The sequence below is a fragment of the Barbus barbus genome, assembly GCF_936440315.1.
Source record: "Barbus barbus genome assembly, chromosome: 38".
Classification (NCBI taxonomy): Eukaryota; Metazoa; Chordata; class Actinopteri; order Cypriniformes; family Cyprinidae; genus Barbus; species Barbus barbus.
In genome coordinates, this window is record NC_136716.1 from 22,234,113 (window position 1) to 22,251,267 (window position 17,155).

Below are 17,155 nucleotides of genomic sequence, written 5' to 3' on the forward strand. Positions count from 1 at the left end.
TTTTAGCCTTACGTTGTCAAGTAACAACTGTAAAGTATTACAATGTAGGGAAATGAGCACATGCAACATTTTTCTAGCGCTGGTCCCATGTCAGAATAGACCACATATTGATTATAGATTCATATTTTTAAGGGGATTATCAATTGCTACATACAGAAATCCCTTTACACACAAAGAAAAAGTATCATAAACTTTTATTGCAGGTCAAATAAATTATTCTGCTGTGCATAAAAGTTGTTCAGTCACAAAAAAAAAAGCAGAGGGGGATTTAGTTAGACATTCATCAGGCCATCACAAGCATGAAAACAGGCAACGTGATCAGTTCATCATAACAAAACATCATTTATTGTTTTTGGAGTTGCAGGAGAAGCAATCTAATACATGGTCCTCAGAATAGGGCCTTTAATTGTAAGTAATATGTTTCTCTTTTAATACAATCACATGCTATTACAGTGCATTGTGAATACTGTGAGTTATGTGAGTAGAAACAGAGCATCTCAAAAATGGTAGACATCGCAGCATGTTATGCTTCAAGTATTGACAAATCTTTCCATGCATGCAGGTGTTATCAGTGGTCAGTTCATAACACATTTTTACACAAAACTCCCACTTGGATGCTTTTAAATATGTTTTTCTGGATATATTGTGTATATAGAGGATTGTAAGCTGTCATTTTGATACTTTCATGTTTACTTTATATTTTTATATGCAGGGCGTTCGCCTCAACTGTTTAATTATGTAATGCCCCGATTATAATAACAGCTAACGAGTGACCAAATCCATCAAAAATTATACATTTGAATTATATTAGCGACATTTATTAAACTGAGTGAATTAATTACTGCCTTTCTCAAATCCTGCTGCTAAGACTGCTCTTAAAAGTAACTTTATAAATCCAACTAAAATCAATAATTCCTAGTCTCTGTTTTTACTACAATTCCTCCATCGCAATCTTCCAAATCGAAACTAATAACCACGTTACTCAGAACACATTTTGTTTGTTTTATTATAAAATGAATATTTTTTCGGTGAGTACTGTATATACAGTATTATGTTATAGGCACAAGCATAAAATATTCAATGGCGTTCTGATTTTGGCTTTCAGTCATGTTATGTCCTTCTAAATAAAGTCTAAATGGCTATTAGTTAAAGGAATGGTAAATACATAGCACCATTTTTTGTTGGAAAACAAAAACAATAAAAAAAAAAGCTTTCAAAACTGCCGATCTTATGATGGTGTCTAAGTAACTTCATCTCTAAATTCTCCACGCAGCTTCATTGAAAACGCTTCCTTTCCTATAATTTAATACATGCACTTTGGTTAAAATGCATCCAAAACCATTTTATAAGTATTTTTGGCCTTATAAGGAAAGAAAAATTGACACAAACACACATTATGGCTAATGATGCACATTTCTGAGACTCTAGGCACTTAATTAGCTAAAAGAAAAGCTCTCAGAGGTTCTTTGTCAACAGAGCAAACATAAAATCCTATGTACATATATGTAAAAAGTGTTATAAATAGGTTTTAAACCAAAGATATTATATACACATCTTCAAATGATGACAACAGTATTGAATATGTCTTTTCGGGGTGGCAGCGGGGTTGATTTTGACTGACCCCCTGGGTGAAGATACTGCGTGATTTCACTTCTCTGTGGATGCAGTGCGATACTTTGGCTTCAAAGCTGTATTTCCAGGTGGCGGCCGCTAGAGAGTGGTGCCACCTCACTCTCGTTTTCTCAAGATGACGTAGATTAAGCCGCTTATGAACGCCAGAGGGAAGGCTACCCAGGCCAGGATGTAGGAAAAGCCGTATTTCTCTGACTCATGGACCCATTCGGAGTTCATTACCGTATAAATGATAGCTCCACTCATAACGAAAAGACCTGGGGGAAGAGCAAGAAAAATTAAGTGTCTAAAAATTGAAAATTAATTGATGACCTTACATAAATCTTTATTTTATATATATATATATATATATATATATATATATATATATATATATATATATATATATATATATATATAATTTTTTTTTTTTTTTTTTTTACATGATTCCCACCACACTTCAATTTTTGCCGTTTTATATGACTTTTAAAAGTTTGGGGTCAGTGAGTTTTTTTTATTGTTTTGTATTTGTTTTTGAAATTTCTTATGCTCACCCAAGGCTTCATGTATTTGATAAAAAAAATTGTAGCAAAACTGTAAAATTGTGAAATATTATTACAATTTAAATTATAATAACATAATTAGTGCTGTCAAATGATTAATCGCATCCAAAATAAAAGTTTTTGTTTACATAATATGTGTGCATTGTGTATATTTAATATGTATATATAAATACACACATGAATGTATATACAGTATATATTTATGTATATATTTATATTCATGTAATTTATATCATATATAAATATTATATTTAATATATAAACGTAACATATTTTTCTTAAATGTATACATGCATGTTTGTGTGTATTTATATATATATACACATAATAAATATACACAGTACACACATATATTTTGGATGAGATTAATCGTTTGACAGCACTAAATATAATATAATATATACTTAGGATTTACAGGATTTAGGAATTAAATTTTTTTTTTCCTTGATAGATGGATAGATGGATAGATATATAGACCTTAAAAATAATTTTAAATATTTTTTTATTAATAAATATATAATCTATTAATATTATTTTTACCATTAGAAACATTGTTTTTAAGGCTTTGGAAACGTTTTTGTGGTCAGGATATTAAATATCCAATCACGTGTGCTGAGAATCACGTCATAGTTTAAAACAGTCAATATTGAATATTACCTGTTACTAATATTTACTAAGTAACATTTACCTAAGAATTGCTGTTCTTGGCCTAATCTTGACTATAAGGTATGCATGAGAGGGAGGAAATATGACATGGCCCTTTCAGCACTTTCTTTTATGTCAGGCAGACCACAAACCACCCCCAGAGCGCCAGTCTTGACATTTCATCTTGTGGCAGTGGCTGTGTATTTGATGCCAACTTAGTGGGCACCTGTAACCATCTGGCTTTGTGCTGTTTACACCCTCAGCTCTCCTCTGACATTTAGCTTTCAATTAATGTCCATCCTCTCTGATGCGAGTCGCAGATATGAACTCTAAAAGCACTCAGTAGGTACTGAAAGATCAAGCATTCGTGTCGCCCACAGAAATATTCATTATCCAGGCACAGTAATGATCTCTAATAATGCTCTGTCTTCATTACATCCCAAAGACCCGAGAATTTGATTAAACATTTCTAATGAGAGCTATCATTTTACATTAGCTCCAGTTACAATATAGTAAATGACTGTAAAAGTCCATATCTGATCTCTTACACGTATTGTTTTTCATAAATGAAGAGAAACGCTTACTCGTTTTGGCTATGTATAATTCTGCGTGCCGCATGATTTAATCTTAAAAAATCGTAACCAAATTATCTGCAGGAAGTGAGCGCATTAAAGGGTTTGCTGCGCTGTCTGTGGTTTAATGAGAGTTGACAGGACTCATTAGACTAACAAGACTAAGGCCAAAGGTCTTTCATGTCGCCGAATGAAAGCAAATACACCTCCATAGGAACAGAGGAGATCAGCAGATGTCCCATAGATAATCTTTTATTAATAAATGGTAATTGATCTCGGATCACCTGAGCCAGCTAGCTTAAATGCATATGCAATTTATCGCTCTCCTTCGTTTCAATGACGGACACTGGGTCCATTAACACTGCGTGAGTGTGTCAGCGTGTTATGTCAATCTCATTAGCATCTCCAAACAACCAAATTAATCCACTGATGTTCACATAACATCACAATACTCACTAGCAAAGATCTGGAATACTCCAGTGAGGAAGAAGCGTCCACCCTTCTGGAGAGTAAAGAGCTGGCAGAAGAACAGGAGGAGAGACAGGAAACTGAAGATGATTGACAGGATCATGAGAGCTTGGACTGCCTGGATCCAAACTGAAAAACAGAAAGCATTTCAAAACATTAGTGCATTTCCTTACTCCTGAAACCACTTAGGGCAGTTTGAGCTTTGCAGAAATAAAAACCTTTGCTCTTGGGAAGGAGACTGCCATTTTAAATGAACACGAATGGACATTAAGCAGGTCATTATTTCTTTTCTCATCTGCTATTTTCGATCGATCACAACAGATGTACCAGTAGTTGCACTTTTACATTGGTGTGCGATTGAAGATGTGCACTTAGATATATCTATGTATTATTGATAATGACAGCGGTGAGTCAGCAAAAAAACAAAACACTAAATATTGCTTCATAATAAACTCTTGTTGTTTCATTTAAAGTGTTGATGGCTGTTTCATGGATATAAAGAGCACAGGAGAATCCAGGAACTCTTAATGCATTGTGCAATCATAATGAGGTTTTCTGTTTGTAAAAGCTCTTAGCAGGTTACCAGCACCTGATGTTGATCCTCTCTTGACATACCAGGACCATAACACAGCAACTTACAAGGAGCTCCATTAACTCTATATTACCTGCATTTGATGGTTTTAAAAGCCCCCCGTGTGTCATTTTTATCCTGCATTAGAGCCATTCCAGACTCTTCCATGTGTGTACAGGAAAGTAAATGTTTGCATTAGGACTTTCCTGTATAACAAGAAACATTTCACTTGCTTTGCACATACACAAGATTTTTAAAATCTTCTTATGCTTTAAATCTTCTTAGGGCTCATTCTTTAAAAATATTGTAAAAACAATAATATTTTGTATTTAATATATTTTAATAAACAAGCTCAAAGGTACAGCACTTATTTGAAATAAGAAGTATTTTTTTGTATATTTAATTGGTCCTTACTGAATAAAAGTATTAAATACCTTCCAAAAAAACTAAAACAAATCTTACTAACCCAAACGTGTGAAGGTTACTGACTGATTCGCAAGGCGAAAGCTTTGAACAATAAGTTCTTCCATCAATTGAAAGTCAATAGCGTGCTGTGAGACTGTTTTGAGGGAGTTTGGGATTGATGAGGAATGTCATGACAGATGTTTTAGTTCAATGTTCAGCGTGTATTCTGGCTTTGGAATGTCCCATTATGTACACATTGTTCAGTGTTTCTGTTTTACCATTGTTATCCTCAGCAGAGTTTTAAAGGGATACATTCACTCATATCACTCATTTTGTTTAACACCTGTGTGAGTTTGTTATTAAAAATGTTTAAACTGTTTTTGCCCATACTAGGTAAGTCAATGGGGTCCAAAACTTTGACTTTCATTGTACACTCTTAAAAATGTAGGCTCGTCTATAGTTCCATGAATAACCTTTTAAAATCAATGCACAAAAGGTTCTAATGGGAAAAGGTTCTTTAGATTAATAAAATGCTCTTTTTCATACTAAGAAACACCAAGTTTTTTTAAGAACTGTTTGCTAGAAGGTTCTTTTGGGAACCCAACATGGTACTCCAATGGCATCGCTGTGAAACCCCCCTACTTTATTTTTAAGAGAGTATGGGCACGAAAACAGAATTTTTTTTCAAAAATATATTTTGTTTCCAAAGAAGAAAGTCATAGAGGAATGAGGATCATTAACTATAATGAAAGTCATTATAGTTAATGATAACTATAACAATACCTATATTAGTGTCCACACCTATGCACAATAAACCTCTGTTATGCTGTCTGCCCCTTTAAATGCTTGAGTTCTTTAAAGCAGGATAGATTCTGATTGACTATCAATGTTTTTATCATTCATCCACTGGAAAAAGAAATATTACTTAATGTTACAGGGATAGTTCACAAAATCCTGTCATTATTCAACTTTAAGGAAGCGTTAGGGGTGGTGATGGCGCAGTGGATAAGACACATGCCTTTGGTGTGAGAGACCCGGGTTCGAATCCACTGTGAGACACCAATGTGTCCCTGAGCAAGACACTTAACCCCTAGTTGCTCCAGAGGAGTGCGACCTCTGACATGTATAGCAATTGTAAGTCGCTTTGGATAAAAGCGTCAGCTAAATGAATAAATGTAAATGTTTTGCTGTTCTTCTAAATCATATAGTAAAATCTGTCTAGGGAGAAGCGTGGGCATGGACATGTCATAGCTCTCTTTCTATCTCAGTCCATACCTTTCATGCCCAAGCAGTAATAAGTGGAATGCATGGGTTGTCCAGCATGTCTATTTCTTATCCAAGGGTCATTCCTGTAGAATCAGGTTTCCACCTCTCTCTCTCTCTCTCTTTCCTCTCATGTTCAGCTGTGTATGCCACTCCCCTTATAGCCACTAGAGCTGTCAAACCCCTAAAACCGATCGGCATACTACAGATTAAAACAAAATCAGCCAAAATCCGCTACTCCAGCCTCCAGAAGAACCAGATCCTCTACTAAGGCCAGTTTACAATATTAAATTACTTGCTTCCAAGAATATAGCATTTGTATATAACATTTGATCAGGTCCTGGAAAATCTGGACTCTCAAGATCATAAACAAATCAACTACTTTGCTTAAACTTTGGATCATTCGTTTTGCCAATTCTTCCCCACAAAAGTGCAATGATCTCATTAACAGCAAAATCGTAACGCTCAGGCACACATGGATAACCCTAAAAGGACAAGAAAAGCCCGTAAATGGCATTTGTTTTTCTCAGAACATCTCATCAGAGACCTGGTCTGTGAGCAGACTATTCTAGTATGCATCCATAAATACTAGGTTAATCTGCTATCTGTGTTTTGCACCCACACAATACAAACGATACAATACATCTCTCTCAACAATTAAGTAAAAATAGATGCACATCCCCTCGTACAGTCTATTTACTCACTGTTACTAAGTTGATCTACTCTCACAGAGTTGTGACATTTGGAGTTTCCTGATATAAGGTGTGGCTGTAGTCATTTTGAGCTTGACAACACCATATGTATTTCTGTCTGCAGTCATGCATCTAAGGCAGGGATTTGTATTGCAGGATATAAGGTTTGTTTTGGAAAGCTGAGGCCTTGTGTTTGCATTTATAGGGGTACGTGTGGTCCTGGGTGTGAAGAATGTGGCTTAACAGATGATAAATATGCACCGCGAAACATAACACAGGGGTGCAAGTTCGTGCGCTGATACTAGACTGCCATAACCCCAGTTTGGTGCATGAAATGGCTCTCTATAACAGGATGATGAATAGGATTTCATGCATGCTTTAGCTGCCAGTGTTGAGTAGCTTCGCCATGCCAGCTGTTCTGCATCACTCCTGGTGTAAAATACACCATTCAGGTGATCTTAGGATGGCTTCACACTTGGTTTGATTGCTTGTTTCCAACCCAGGTTTGATTTAAACCTCTTGATTTGTCCCTGCCTGTCTAGGGATTGTGCTGAAGCACAGAATGTTTGCCTTTTATCCAGTGTAATGAGAAGGAGAACATTTTCCCTCTTGATTCATCACCAAAGTCTTTTACAGAACGCCAACTACATTTGTGACCCTGGACCATAAAACCAGTCATCATAAGGGTAAATTTTTTTGGAATTTGAATTGATGTATGGTTTGTTAGGATAGGACAATAACTGGCCGAGATACAACTGTTTGAAAACCTGGATTCTGGGGGTGCAAAATAATCAAAATATTGAAAATAAAATCGCCTTTAAAGTTGTCCGAATGAAGTTTTTAGCAATGCATATTACTAATCAAAAATTAAGTTTTGATATATTTACAAAATATATTCATGGAACATGATCTTTACTTAATATCTTAATAATTTTTGGCATAAAAGAAAAATCTATAATTTTGACCTACAGTATATAATGTATTATTGGCTATTGCTACAAATATACCTGTGCTACTTATGACTGGTTTTGTGGTAAAGAATGCAAGCTGCTATCAGATGGCCATTTATTGAGAAATGCATTATACTGTAAGGATGAATGTATTAGATATCAAAGCTGTTTTTTTTTTTAAATAAGGCATTTAATGTAAATTTATAAAAAATACTTTTTGTTAGTTCATATTTTTCTAATGCAGAAATATACAGCATTTAATGTATTTTTTTTTACTTAACAATTTCTACAACACACTGTAAAAATATATTGTTTATGCTGACTAATCTGTTGCCCAATGTTGGCATACAAACTCATTGTTAATGATAGGCTACATAAAACATGAATGAATTATTAAGTTTGGGGTTAGTGAGATGTTTTAATGTTTTTGAATATAAAGTATCTTATGCTCACCAAGGCTGCATTTATTTTATCAAAAATACAGTACAAACAGAAATATTGTGAAAAATTACAATTGAAAATATCCGTTTTAATATATTTTAAAATATAATTTATTCCTGTGATGCAGAGTGGAATTTTCAGCAGCCACTACTCCAGTCTTCAGCATTTATTTGAAATAGAAATCTTTTGTAACAATGCAATGTAAAAGTCTTTACTGTCACTATCAATTTTATCTGTCCTTAAAGTAGTGTACATGAAGGTTCATATATGCTGTTTTGTGCTGTAAGTTAAACGTCATCTATAACATTCTAATTAAAAGGCCAATCTGTTCATTACATGCACCAATGAAAAGACTTTCTTCACAGCTTATATGACCGTCAAAAATCAATTTAGGAAGTAACCGAAAGCAGCCTTTTTCTACCAGCGTAGCAGTGACACGTGAGCGAGCGGGACAGAAACACCCTGTGTGCCAACCCCCACACCACGCCCTAAACAAACACGCCACATTATAGGTGCTACGCCTACTGACTGAGAGCTATGAAATAACACAGCAATGCATTCTGGTCCCGCCTCATTACCAAAGTGCACAGAGAGGCGTTTCCCACTCTGAACTTGAACTATGACATCATCTCACCCTCCAAGAACAGCCAATAGTGTAACAGTGATCTGATTGAGAATGTGCATTACTGAGAATGTAAATACAATGCATTTAATGCATTAAAGAACACCATTCTTTAACATTCTGGTATACATGTTACATGGCAACAATAACTATAAAATGACAGCATAAGTTTGTATTTTAACCAAAAACTTCAATAATAAATGTTTCTCTCAAACTGCCTTAATTTTTGTGTTAACAAACCTGACGCTGGCATTTTGATTCTTGGGTGTGACTCAAATCAAGCCACGTCCGGCCTACAGCGATCTGATGCTACGCCATTACAGACAGGTCAGTCTAAATCTAATCTGCTTTGAATGCTCTACCTCTGCCCCACCCCATATGTTCTCAAACCTCCTTGCAACCCAGCACTCTCCACTCCCAAACAAGGGGCCCGAGCTCAGCGCTCCGGCAACCAGACTATTTATACAGAGCTGATGTTGAAGAGGGGTCTGTTGTGGGTTGAAACGGCACGCTTGAATTCTCACCCCTAGATGGCAGTACAGAGGTGTGAGGCTGAGAGGGCACACCCACCACAAAGTGTGGTAAACAGGCAAAGGGTCTTTGAAAGTTATGCCAGGATCGAGCCCTCCGTGAATAACCTGCTATGTGTAGCATAGTGAGGGTGGCTCTTTAACCCTTTACAGAGAGGCAGACATTTTCCTATCTTGATATTAATATTATTGCACCAAATTGTGGGGTTTTATCACACATTCCTTCTTAAACAAATCTAAAAATGTAGCAGGATCCTACCTCCAGTGTCAGCAGGGTCACATCTGGACGCTCCATTCAATGTGGTGCAGTTTGTCCAGAGGTCTGAACTGCTGTTGGGGTTAACAGCCCATGCCTGTTAGATTCAAGAATACTTATTAGCATGGGTTAAACACATTCTCCTTCAGCTAGTTTTAGTGTCTGATTGGGGTTTGAGTTTAAAAACGACTCCAAATTGACTGAATTGTCAATTTAATATCAGAGAGATTGTAGATAGATAGATAGGCTAGATAGACAGACTGATAGAGAGAGAGAGAATCTCTATTAATCTTTATTAATAAATGAAGCTTCAGAATACTTACACTGACTATGGTTGACACGAAGAGCAGAACCAGTGCTCCCACATGCAAGACGACGATTCCCAGTAAGAGGAGCAGCATGATGTTTCCTTAAGTTTCTGTACAAACACCAAAATAGTTTTTATATAAAATACATCAATGACCAATTACTAGTTATAATAACCCTTTAATATTATTTTTGCTATTGGATTTAGGTTATTAATAATTATTAAAAAATTATTCTTTAAATATTAATAAATAATATTTTATGTCACCGGAGTTGAAAATAATATAATATAATGTAATATAATATCCAAGCGTTTTTATTTAAAAAAAATGTCAAAAGCTGATTGCACATGTTTTTTGTTATAAATTAGTCTTTGATTTATTAAAACTTTCTTGTCCTTTCAATAATTGCATTTCAGAGCGCAGTTAGTTGACATCATGTAGGCTACACCATTTTCCACCGTCAGTTTTGGCGCAAAAGAGTGTTACAATGACGTGCAAACACATATTCTATTATAATTAAGCAACTAAGTTACATGAGTGTCTCTCTATAAAGTTAGCCTAGATATCATTGTATGGATGAGTCAAAGCATGAAAGTGGCTTCTTTTATCCTTAAGGCATCCTCTTATCCTCTCTGATCCGCTCCGGACTTTTTAATACTCATAAATAGGCAACATACATTTGCACTGCAATATAAATCCAACTTACTGCGAGCAAAGCGAAAGTAAGTCCACAAAAATGGATGAAAACGCCGAAATGCAGCCGCGTCACTGGTGTCAAAAGTACTGCGTATTTCCAAAGTCCAGTTCCCTGCGACTAGATTAATATGCTGTATGGAGCAGCAGCTTTAAAGTGTCTCATTATGGAAGTACTACGCCCTTTTTCTGCGTGGCTACGTCAGGCGCGCCAATGTGACAGCAACAGATCCACCGCGCGCACTGTGCGTAAGAGCGCAGGAAAACCACAGGGTTCTTAGTCATACAAACTCAACTAGAGCTATGTTTGGTTCTCATGGATACCAGCGTGGTTGAGAAAAAAAAAATACTATTGTGCTAGTAAGTTTGCAAGCTATGTTCTTCTTAAAAAGCAGTGACTGGATCATGTTGGTAAAAACAAAAAGAAAACTAAATAAAATAACGTAATAAAATAATACTATACAAATAAATAAAACAAAATAAAATACATAAATTAGATTTTTTTTAAAATAGTCTTATTGATTTTGCAGATTGATATAAGTCAAATGTATCCATAAATACAGTGAAGTCATTCTTACATAACTGTAACACTTTGAACTGGAATAATGTCTTTATCCTTATTACAGTCATGGTTAAACTGCAAACACATGATCATAACAGAATTAGTTTGATTTGAACTCTGGATTGTTTCTATGGCAATAGAACATGCAGTAAAGGAATATTGCTATCCAATGGCAATACTGTATATAATGTTTTCAGTTGTGGCTGTTCAAATAAACAAGCACAAATAGTTTGGGGGCTTTTTTTCTTGGCTCATTTGGAAATTGCACGATGTTCGTTTTCTTTGGTGGTTGCTATGGGAATGAGCCATTCAAACTTGTTAAATGGCAACTCTCAGTTCTCCCTGATACCGTCTGTGTGAAAATGAGTATGGCCATTAGCTGGCCTTTGGGAGGCCTCCAGGAATTTACAGAATTCCTCTACAAGAGATTCCCCTCCCTTCCTCTCTCCCTCTCATCAGTCATCAAAAGGGAAGTCAATAAAAAAAGAGGGAGGGCTAAAAGAGGGTTGATTGTTCCTCCTGATATGAGAGATAGTTCACAGTGTTCAGATAATCAGGGAATAACAATGGACAACGGTGAATCATTTAAAATCTTCATGGTTTTATTTATTTATTATTTTTATGATTTTGGATAAAAAATAATGTAACTAATATATAATATATAGTTTTTGCTTTCACTGCTTTGTCTGTTTTTGATGCCGTCATCTGTGGCTCCTGCTTCACAGTCTTATCAGGGGTCAATGGTGTTGTCAGAGGCTCTTTGTGATGTTGATTACATTCGTACGCTGTCAATACCTCTGCTGGTTTACATACTATATAACTAGACTTTACATGCAGTGGAAAATATTTAGTGTCCTTGAGGGGTTTATGTACCCATATCTACATAGCAAATGAGATTAAATTACATGGATTTGAAGTGTAGAAGTTTATTATCCAGTAAGTTCAGGTCATGGAATATGAACTGGAACTGAACTGAACTGAACTGATCCAAATGTTGCATCGTTGCATATCTGTGAGAGTCCACACATTTTTTTTTTTTTTTTAACCAGCCGCGTGACAGTGGCTTGTTGTTCTTGCTTATCACCCATTGACTCAAGCAAGAAGCAATAATCCCTGTGGTACTATGGAATGTTCTGGCATTCGAGTTACACAAAATAGAGATAACATAGGGAATGCAAGCTTGACATGTGTGTAAATGGGGCCTTGTGTCCTCCATTATATTTGATTTTCCTTTGCTCAGTCAGAGAGGACAGCAGTGTTTGTAATTGCACACACTTCAACACTTTTAAGGCATTTATGAATCTGGTCGTTGTGGTGGGGCATCTATAAAAATATATGCACTTTCTGTAAATGAATAAATAAATCATTTATTGAAATTTGCTGCAACAATTTTAGATATGGATTGCCTAACTTCCCCAGATTTGTTATTTCTTTATATGGCATTTTTCAACATTCTTCATCAGTTAAAGTATTTTATTTTATTTTATTATTTTACTGCAGTGTGTTGTGTTTAACCATAAAACTGAATGCATAGAAATGGTTAAATGTTATTGAATTAGTAATTATTCAAATAAGGACATTTTGATCAAATACCATTAGCCTTAGTATGGCATCTCACTTATTTAATTTAATGTCTGCCTTTCTGTTTGGCTGCCTGACCTTCCCAAGTATCTGCAATATTAGAACAGACTCACTTTGGAGATGTACTTCCATTATGTGAGCAATACTGCATCCATTAAAATGCTGAGTTATGTTGGCAGTTACCCATAAAGGACATTTTCTTTGAAAAGTTTCAGCCACTAAAAATATAGGATTTGCACTGATGTATGCCATAAGTGCATTATTATGTGTAATAACCTTATAGAAGAGCATTGTACTGTATGCAGGGAGAGTAACAGGTGCTGGATGTTTTTTCCAGGTATCATGGCAGTACCATAAATGCTGATGTTTGTAGTAGTCTTGAGTAGAGATTGGAAATATGGGATCCAGGCCAATAGTGTTAAAGTGATGAATTCACACACACACAAAAACCCACACACCACCTGACCAGGCTCTAATGTTACACTCACGCCATTAAGTGTGTGTGTGACTTCTATTTGTGAGTCACTGAGAGGTAAGGCCAGACCCAAGTGCAGGGGTGTGTGCTTTGGGTTGGGTATGTGGGTTAAGTGCTTGTTTGTGCCCACATTTTAAAAGATTTATCCAGGATTTATCAGACTTGTTTGGGTTTGTAAAGTGATTTTGATTCTAAATCCCTGGAAACAAAAGACCAACAACAGCATGTGTCCATGATAAAAGTGCTTGATTCCCTGTATACACGCCTAATATACAAACTCAAGGACTTTTCCACTGATAGGAACAAATGTATTATTATTGTTTAGAGATATGCTTCATGCCCTGGAACAGCTCATGCTTAAAAAGAAAGACCTTTCACACATTGCAAAGGAAATATAGAACCGAGGCCATGTTACAGTGATTTTACTCTGGTTAACAGGAGTTGTTACACTCTCAAAAAAGGTACAAAAGCTGTCGCTGGGGTGATACTTTTTTCAGAAAGTTCACTTTTGTACCTTTTAGGTACTAATATGTATACTTTAGCCTTCAAAGTACCAAAATGGACCCTACAAAGGTTTACCTTTTGAAAAGGTACCACCCCAGTGACAGCTTTTGTACTTTTTTTTCTGAGAGCGTTTAAAATGATTACAGTATAAGACCTAGAGACTTTTGCCAGTAAAAAAAAATCCCTTATGTCCTGCAACCACCCACAGGACTCTAACATCACAACAGTGACTTTTTCTTCAGAAAAATTGAAAATCTATTAAAATACATAAAAATAATCATATTGTTTTCTGCCAAGTAATTTATTTATTTATTTTTTGTAAACTGTAGGCTATGCACTCTTAAAAATAAAGGTGCTTCACGATGCCATAGAATAACCTTTTTGTCTAAATGGTTCCATAAAGAACCTTTAACATCTGACGAACCTTTCTGTTTCACAAAAGGTTCTTTGTGGTGAAAGATGATAAAAAGGTAAGAAAGAGATGGTTCTTTAAAGAACCTTTGACTGAATAGTTTGTGGAATCAAAAATGGTTCTTGTATGGCATCGCTGTGAAGAACCTTTTAATCACCCTTATTTTTAAAAGTGTGTTTTAGTTTTGGTTGCCAAATAACAATAAATGCCCCCGTTATAGACTTTACCAAAAACAAGAATTTCGTAAGAAGTCCACCCACAGCGTACTCCTAACCTGCAGGGAAAACAAAACTCTTAAATGACAGGGTTACCACAGAACGCCTATCTGTTGTGATGCCTTCAGAGGGACGTATTTGTCAGTCGAGGGGCTTGTTATCACGATAAAAGAGCAGGAAACTCATCATTATCAACTTCACACCCTGAGCAAATTTTGTTGTAGAATGAGTCCGTTAGAAGTCCTACCAGGGAATAAACATCATGAGCAATAAAGATTCCAAAAGGGAGTTTTCACATAGCTACCATTTGGAATCTTTCAGTGAACATTTTTACAATTGCGAAGTGTGAATTTTTAAAAAGTGCGAAGAACACTTTAATAATGTTATTCCACTAAGAACCTTTTGTGGAACGGAAAGGTTCCATGGATGTTAAAAGTTCTTCTTGAAACCATCAACCTAATAAAGAAAGTGTAAATACAGTCAAGATTGAAACAGACTGTCTGTGGGAATAAAAACAACCGACCCCTTTTATGACTCGAGGGGTGAGAGTAAATAAAGGTCTTTCAAGGACTGCACAGATGTTTGGTTACTATTATACTCATTCAGACCTGTCATCATGTTTTCATTATGAGCGCTGAGCTCACACGTACAGCACCTAGTATAATATGACACACTTCATGTATTTGTTGATCTGGTCTCTCAATCTCACTTCCCCTCGTTCCCATTCTGATGTTGGGTGTCACACTTCCAGCGGTTTCCCTGGAGACGAAGCCATAAATAAACACCAGCGGATAGTATAAAAGCAGAGACTGGACGCTTGAGTCATCCCACAGCATGATTCAGCAGGAGACCGAGAGGATGGGGAGAGACTTCCTTTTCTTCTAAACTGGTTGTCGATAAGATCATTAGGCCATTTAAATGATCGATCAGACTTCCAGCAGACATTTCTGGAGACTTTTGGCTCCTGGCTGTGTGACGTTAGTTCTTTTTTGATATTGTATATGAATGTTAGAGAGCTGATAATCCTGTACAATTTCATTCGAATGAAGACGTTTGAGGTCACACAATCATGAACGACAGGGATTTCCCTTTTACCCGTTGTGTTGTGGTTTAACTGCAGTTGATCAGGGTAGCTGTGCCTGCATATCTTGTCTACTTCAGATTTCCTGTTTTGTGTTATAGTATATAATTTTGTTCTTGAAGGGCAAACCAGTACAAGAAAAAAAATAAATAAAAATTCTCTCTTTGTATTTCCATTGGATTCTGTACAGCTCTATCGCTGTAGAATGTGAACTATTTCCTGACACAGAATGCATCCTTTAGTTCAGCCCTGAGGTCATTATCATTATTGGATGCACCTGAAATAAATTGCATTATGTCATAGACTGGCGCCACTGTCACTATGGTAACAAGTTTAATAGATAGATACGACAATATCGAAGAACCTGTGTATTTATTTTCATTTATCTCAGACCATTTTGCTTTCAGGGAATCACCTCAGTTATACACTACTGTTCACATATTTTTCATTTTATTTTACTTATTTTTGAAAGACATCTCTTTTGCTGAAAAGGCCAGAAATATTATATATTTTTTTCAGGTTTCTTTGATCAATACCTGAAGAACAGAGAATAGATTAGAATCAAAAGAACAGAATTGATTTGAAATAAAAAAAAGTAACATTTTAAATGTATTTTACTGTTGCTTTTGACCAATTTAATACATCCTTACATTAAAAAAATAAAACATTTAATAATAATAAAATTATGGTATTTGTGCAAATACCATGGTACATTTTGGTACTCCTTTTCTATAGTAAAATAAAATAAAATAATTAAACACTTTATTTTTTATCATTAATAGTCCAAATTGAGCTGTGGTGCTCATGTGGGCCAAAACATAAATAAACAAAATAAAATAGAAAAACTGAATAATTTTTGTCAGCTATGTCAAAGTAACAAAGATAAATATTTATATGAAATAGGATACTGTTATCCCTGTGTAATCCCTACAGAGAGATGTGAAGATCTAATGAGAGGACTCTAATGAGAAAAGAGTTGGCTTGCTGGATGGAGGTTAAAAATAAAGCCTGAATATGTCAAGACCGTAGTGAAGATTCCAGAGTGCATTCTCTGAGGACAGGGTTAAGAGGAGAGGGCTAAGGCCAGTTATTTCTGTGTCCACTGAATCGTGTGTTTCGCTGAGGACAGAAAAGTATGCACGTCCCCAACTAAAGTTTGGGTTTGAGGTATGTAGTCTTGACATCGATGTAAAGACGAAGAGCTAAAGAGAGAGAGAGAGGGTGGAATCAGAGAAGCTCTCCTCTGCCAGTAACTCTAATTATGTAATGCTGAGAGATTTTAAGAGTTCAGTAATGTGAAATACACAATGGTAGAGGTTGTTTCAGAATGAGTAGGTTCTGGATTGCTTTCTGGAATGGAGAGAAGGGAGGATAGATATGTCAGAGGAGTGATAATTGGGAATGGAAACATCCTCCTTGTCCTCAAGATCATAAATAGTTTCTACTCCAAAGTACATTGCTAATTTATTGCAAAGCCAAAACTAAAAAAGGTAGCCGAGACAATATTACTTTATCTCTTTTTGCTTTAAGTAAAATAATTCCAAACAACGAGTCAGCTTAGAACTGTTACGTGTCGGAATAATACGCGTTCCTAAATTAATTAGTGTTTTTGAATGATTCAGTTTAGTGAATCAACAGCTCACAAGTCTGTTTCGTTCTCGAATGAAACAGTTCTTTTGAACAAATCGCATGCATGAATAAATGGTTCAAGTTTCTTTCATCCCTGAATGAATTC

At 35.7% G+C, this 17,155-nt stretch overlaps 1 protein-coding gene across 1 annotated transcript; it reads right to left on the reverse strand.

Annotated features, from left to right (window-relative positions):
• Positions 1-1,158: 1,158 nt before the first annotated feature.
• LOC306858055 (peripheral myelin protein 22-like) lies at positions 1,159-10,893 on the reverse strand. Its single transcript, XM_079398421.1, has 5 exons — positions 10,604-10,893; positions 9,913-10,007; positions 9,593-9,686; positions 3,848-3,988; positions 1,159-1,889 (listed from the first exon to the last, which is right to left on the reverse strand). Exons 2-5 carry the CDS (start codon positions 9,988-9,990, stop codon positions 1,729-1,731), a joined length of 474 nt encoding a protein of 157 aa, XP_079254547.1. The 5' UTR covers positions 9,991-10,007; positions 10,604-10,893; the 3' UTR covers positions 1,159-1,728.
• Between the last annotated feature and the right edge of the window lie 6,262 nt (positions 10,894-17,155).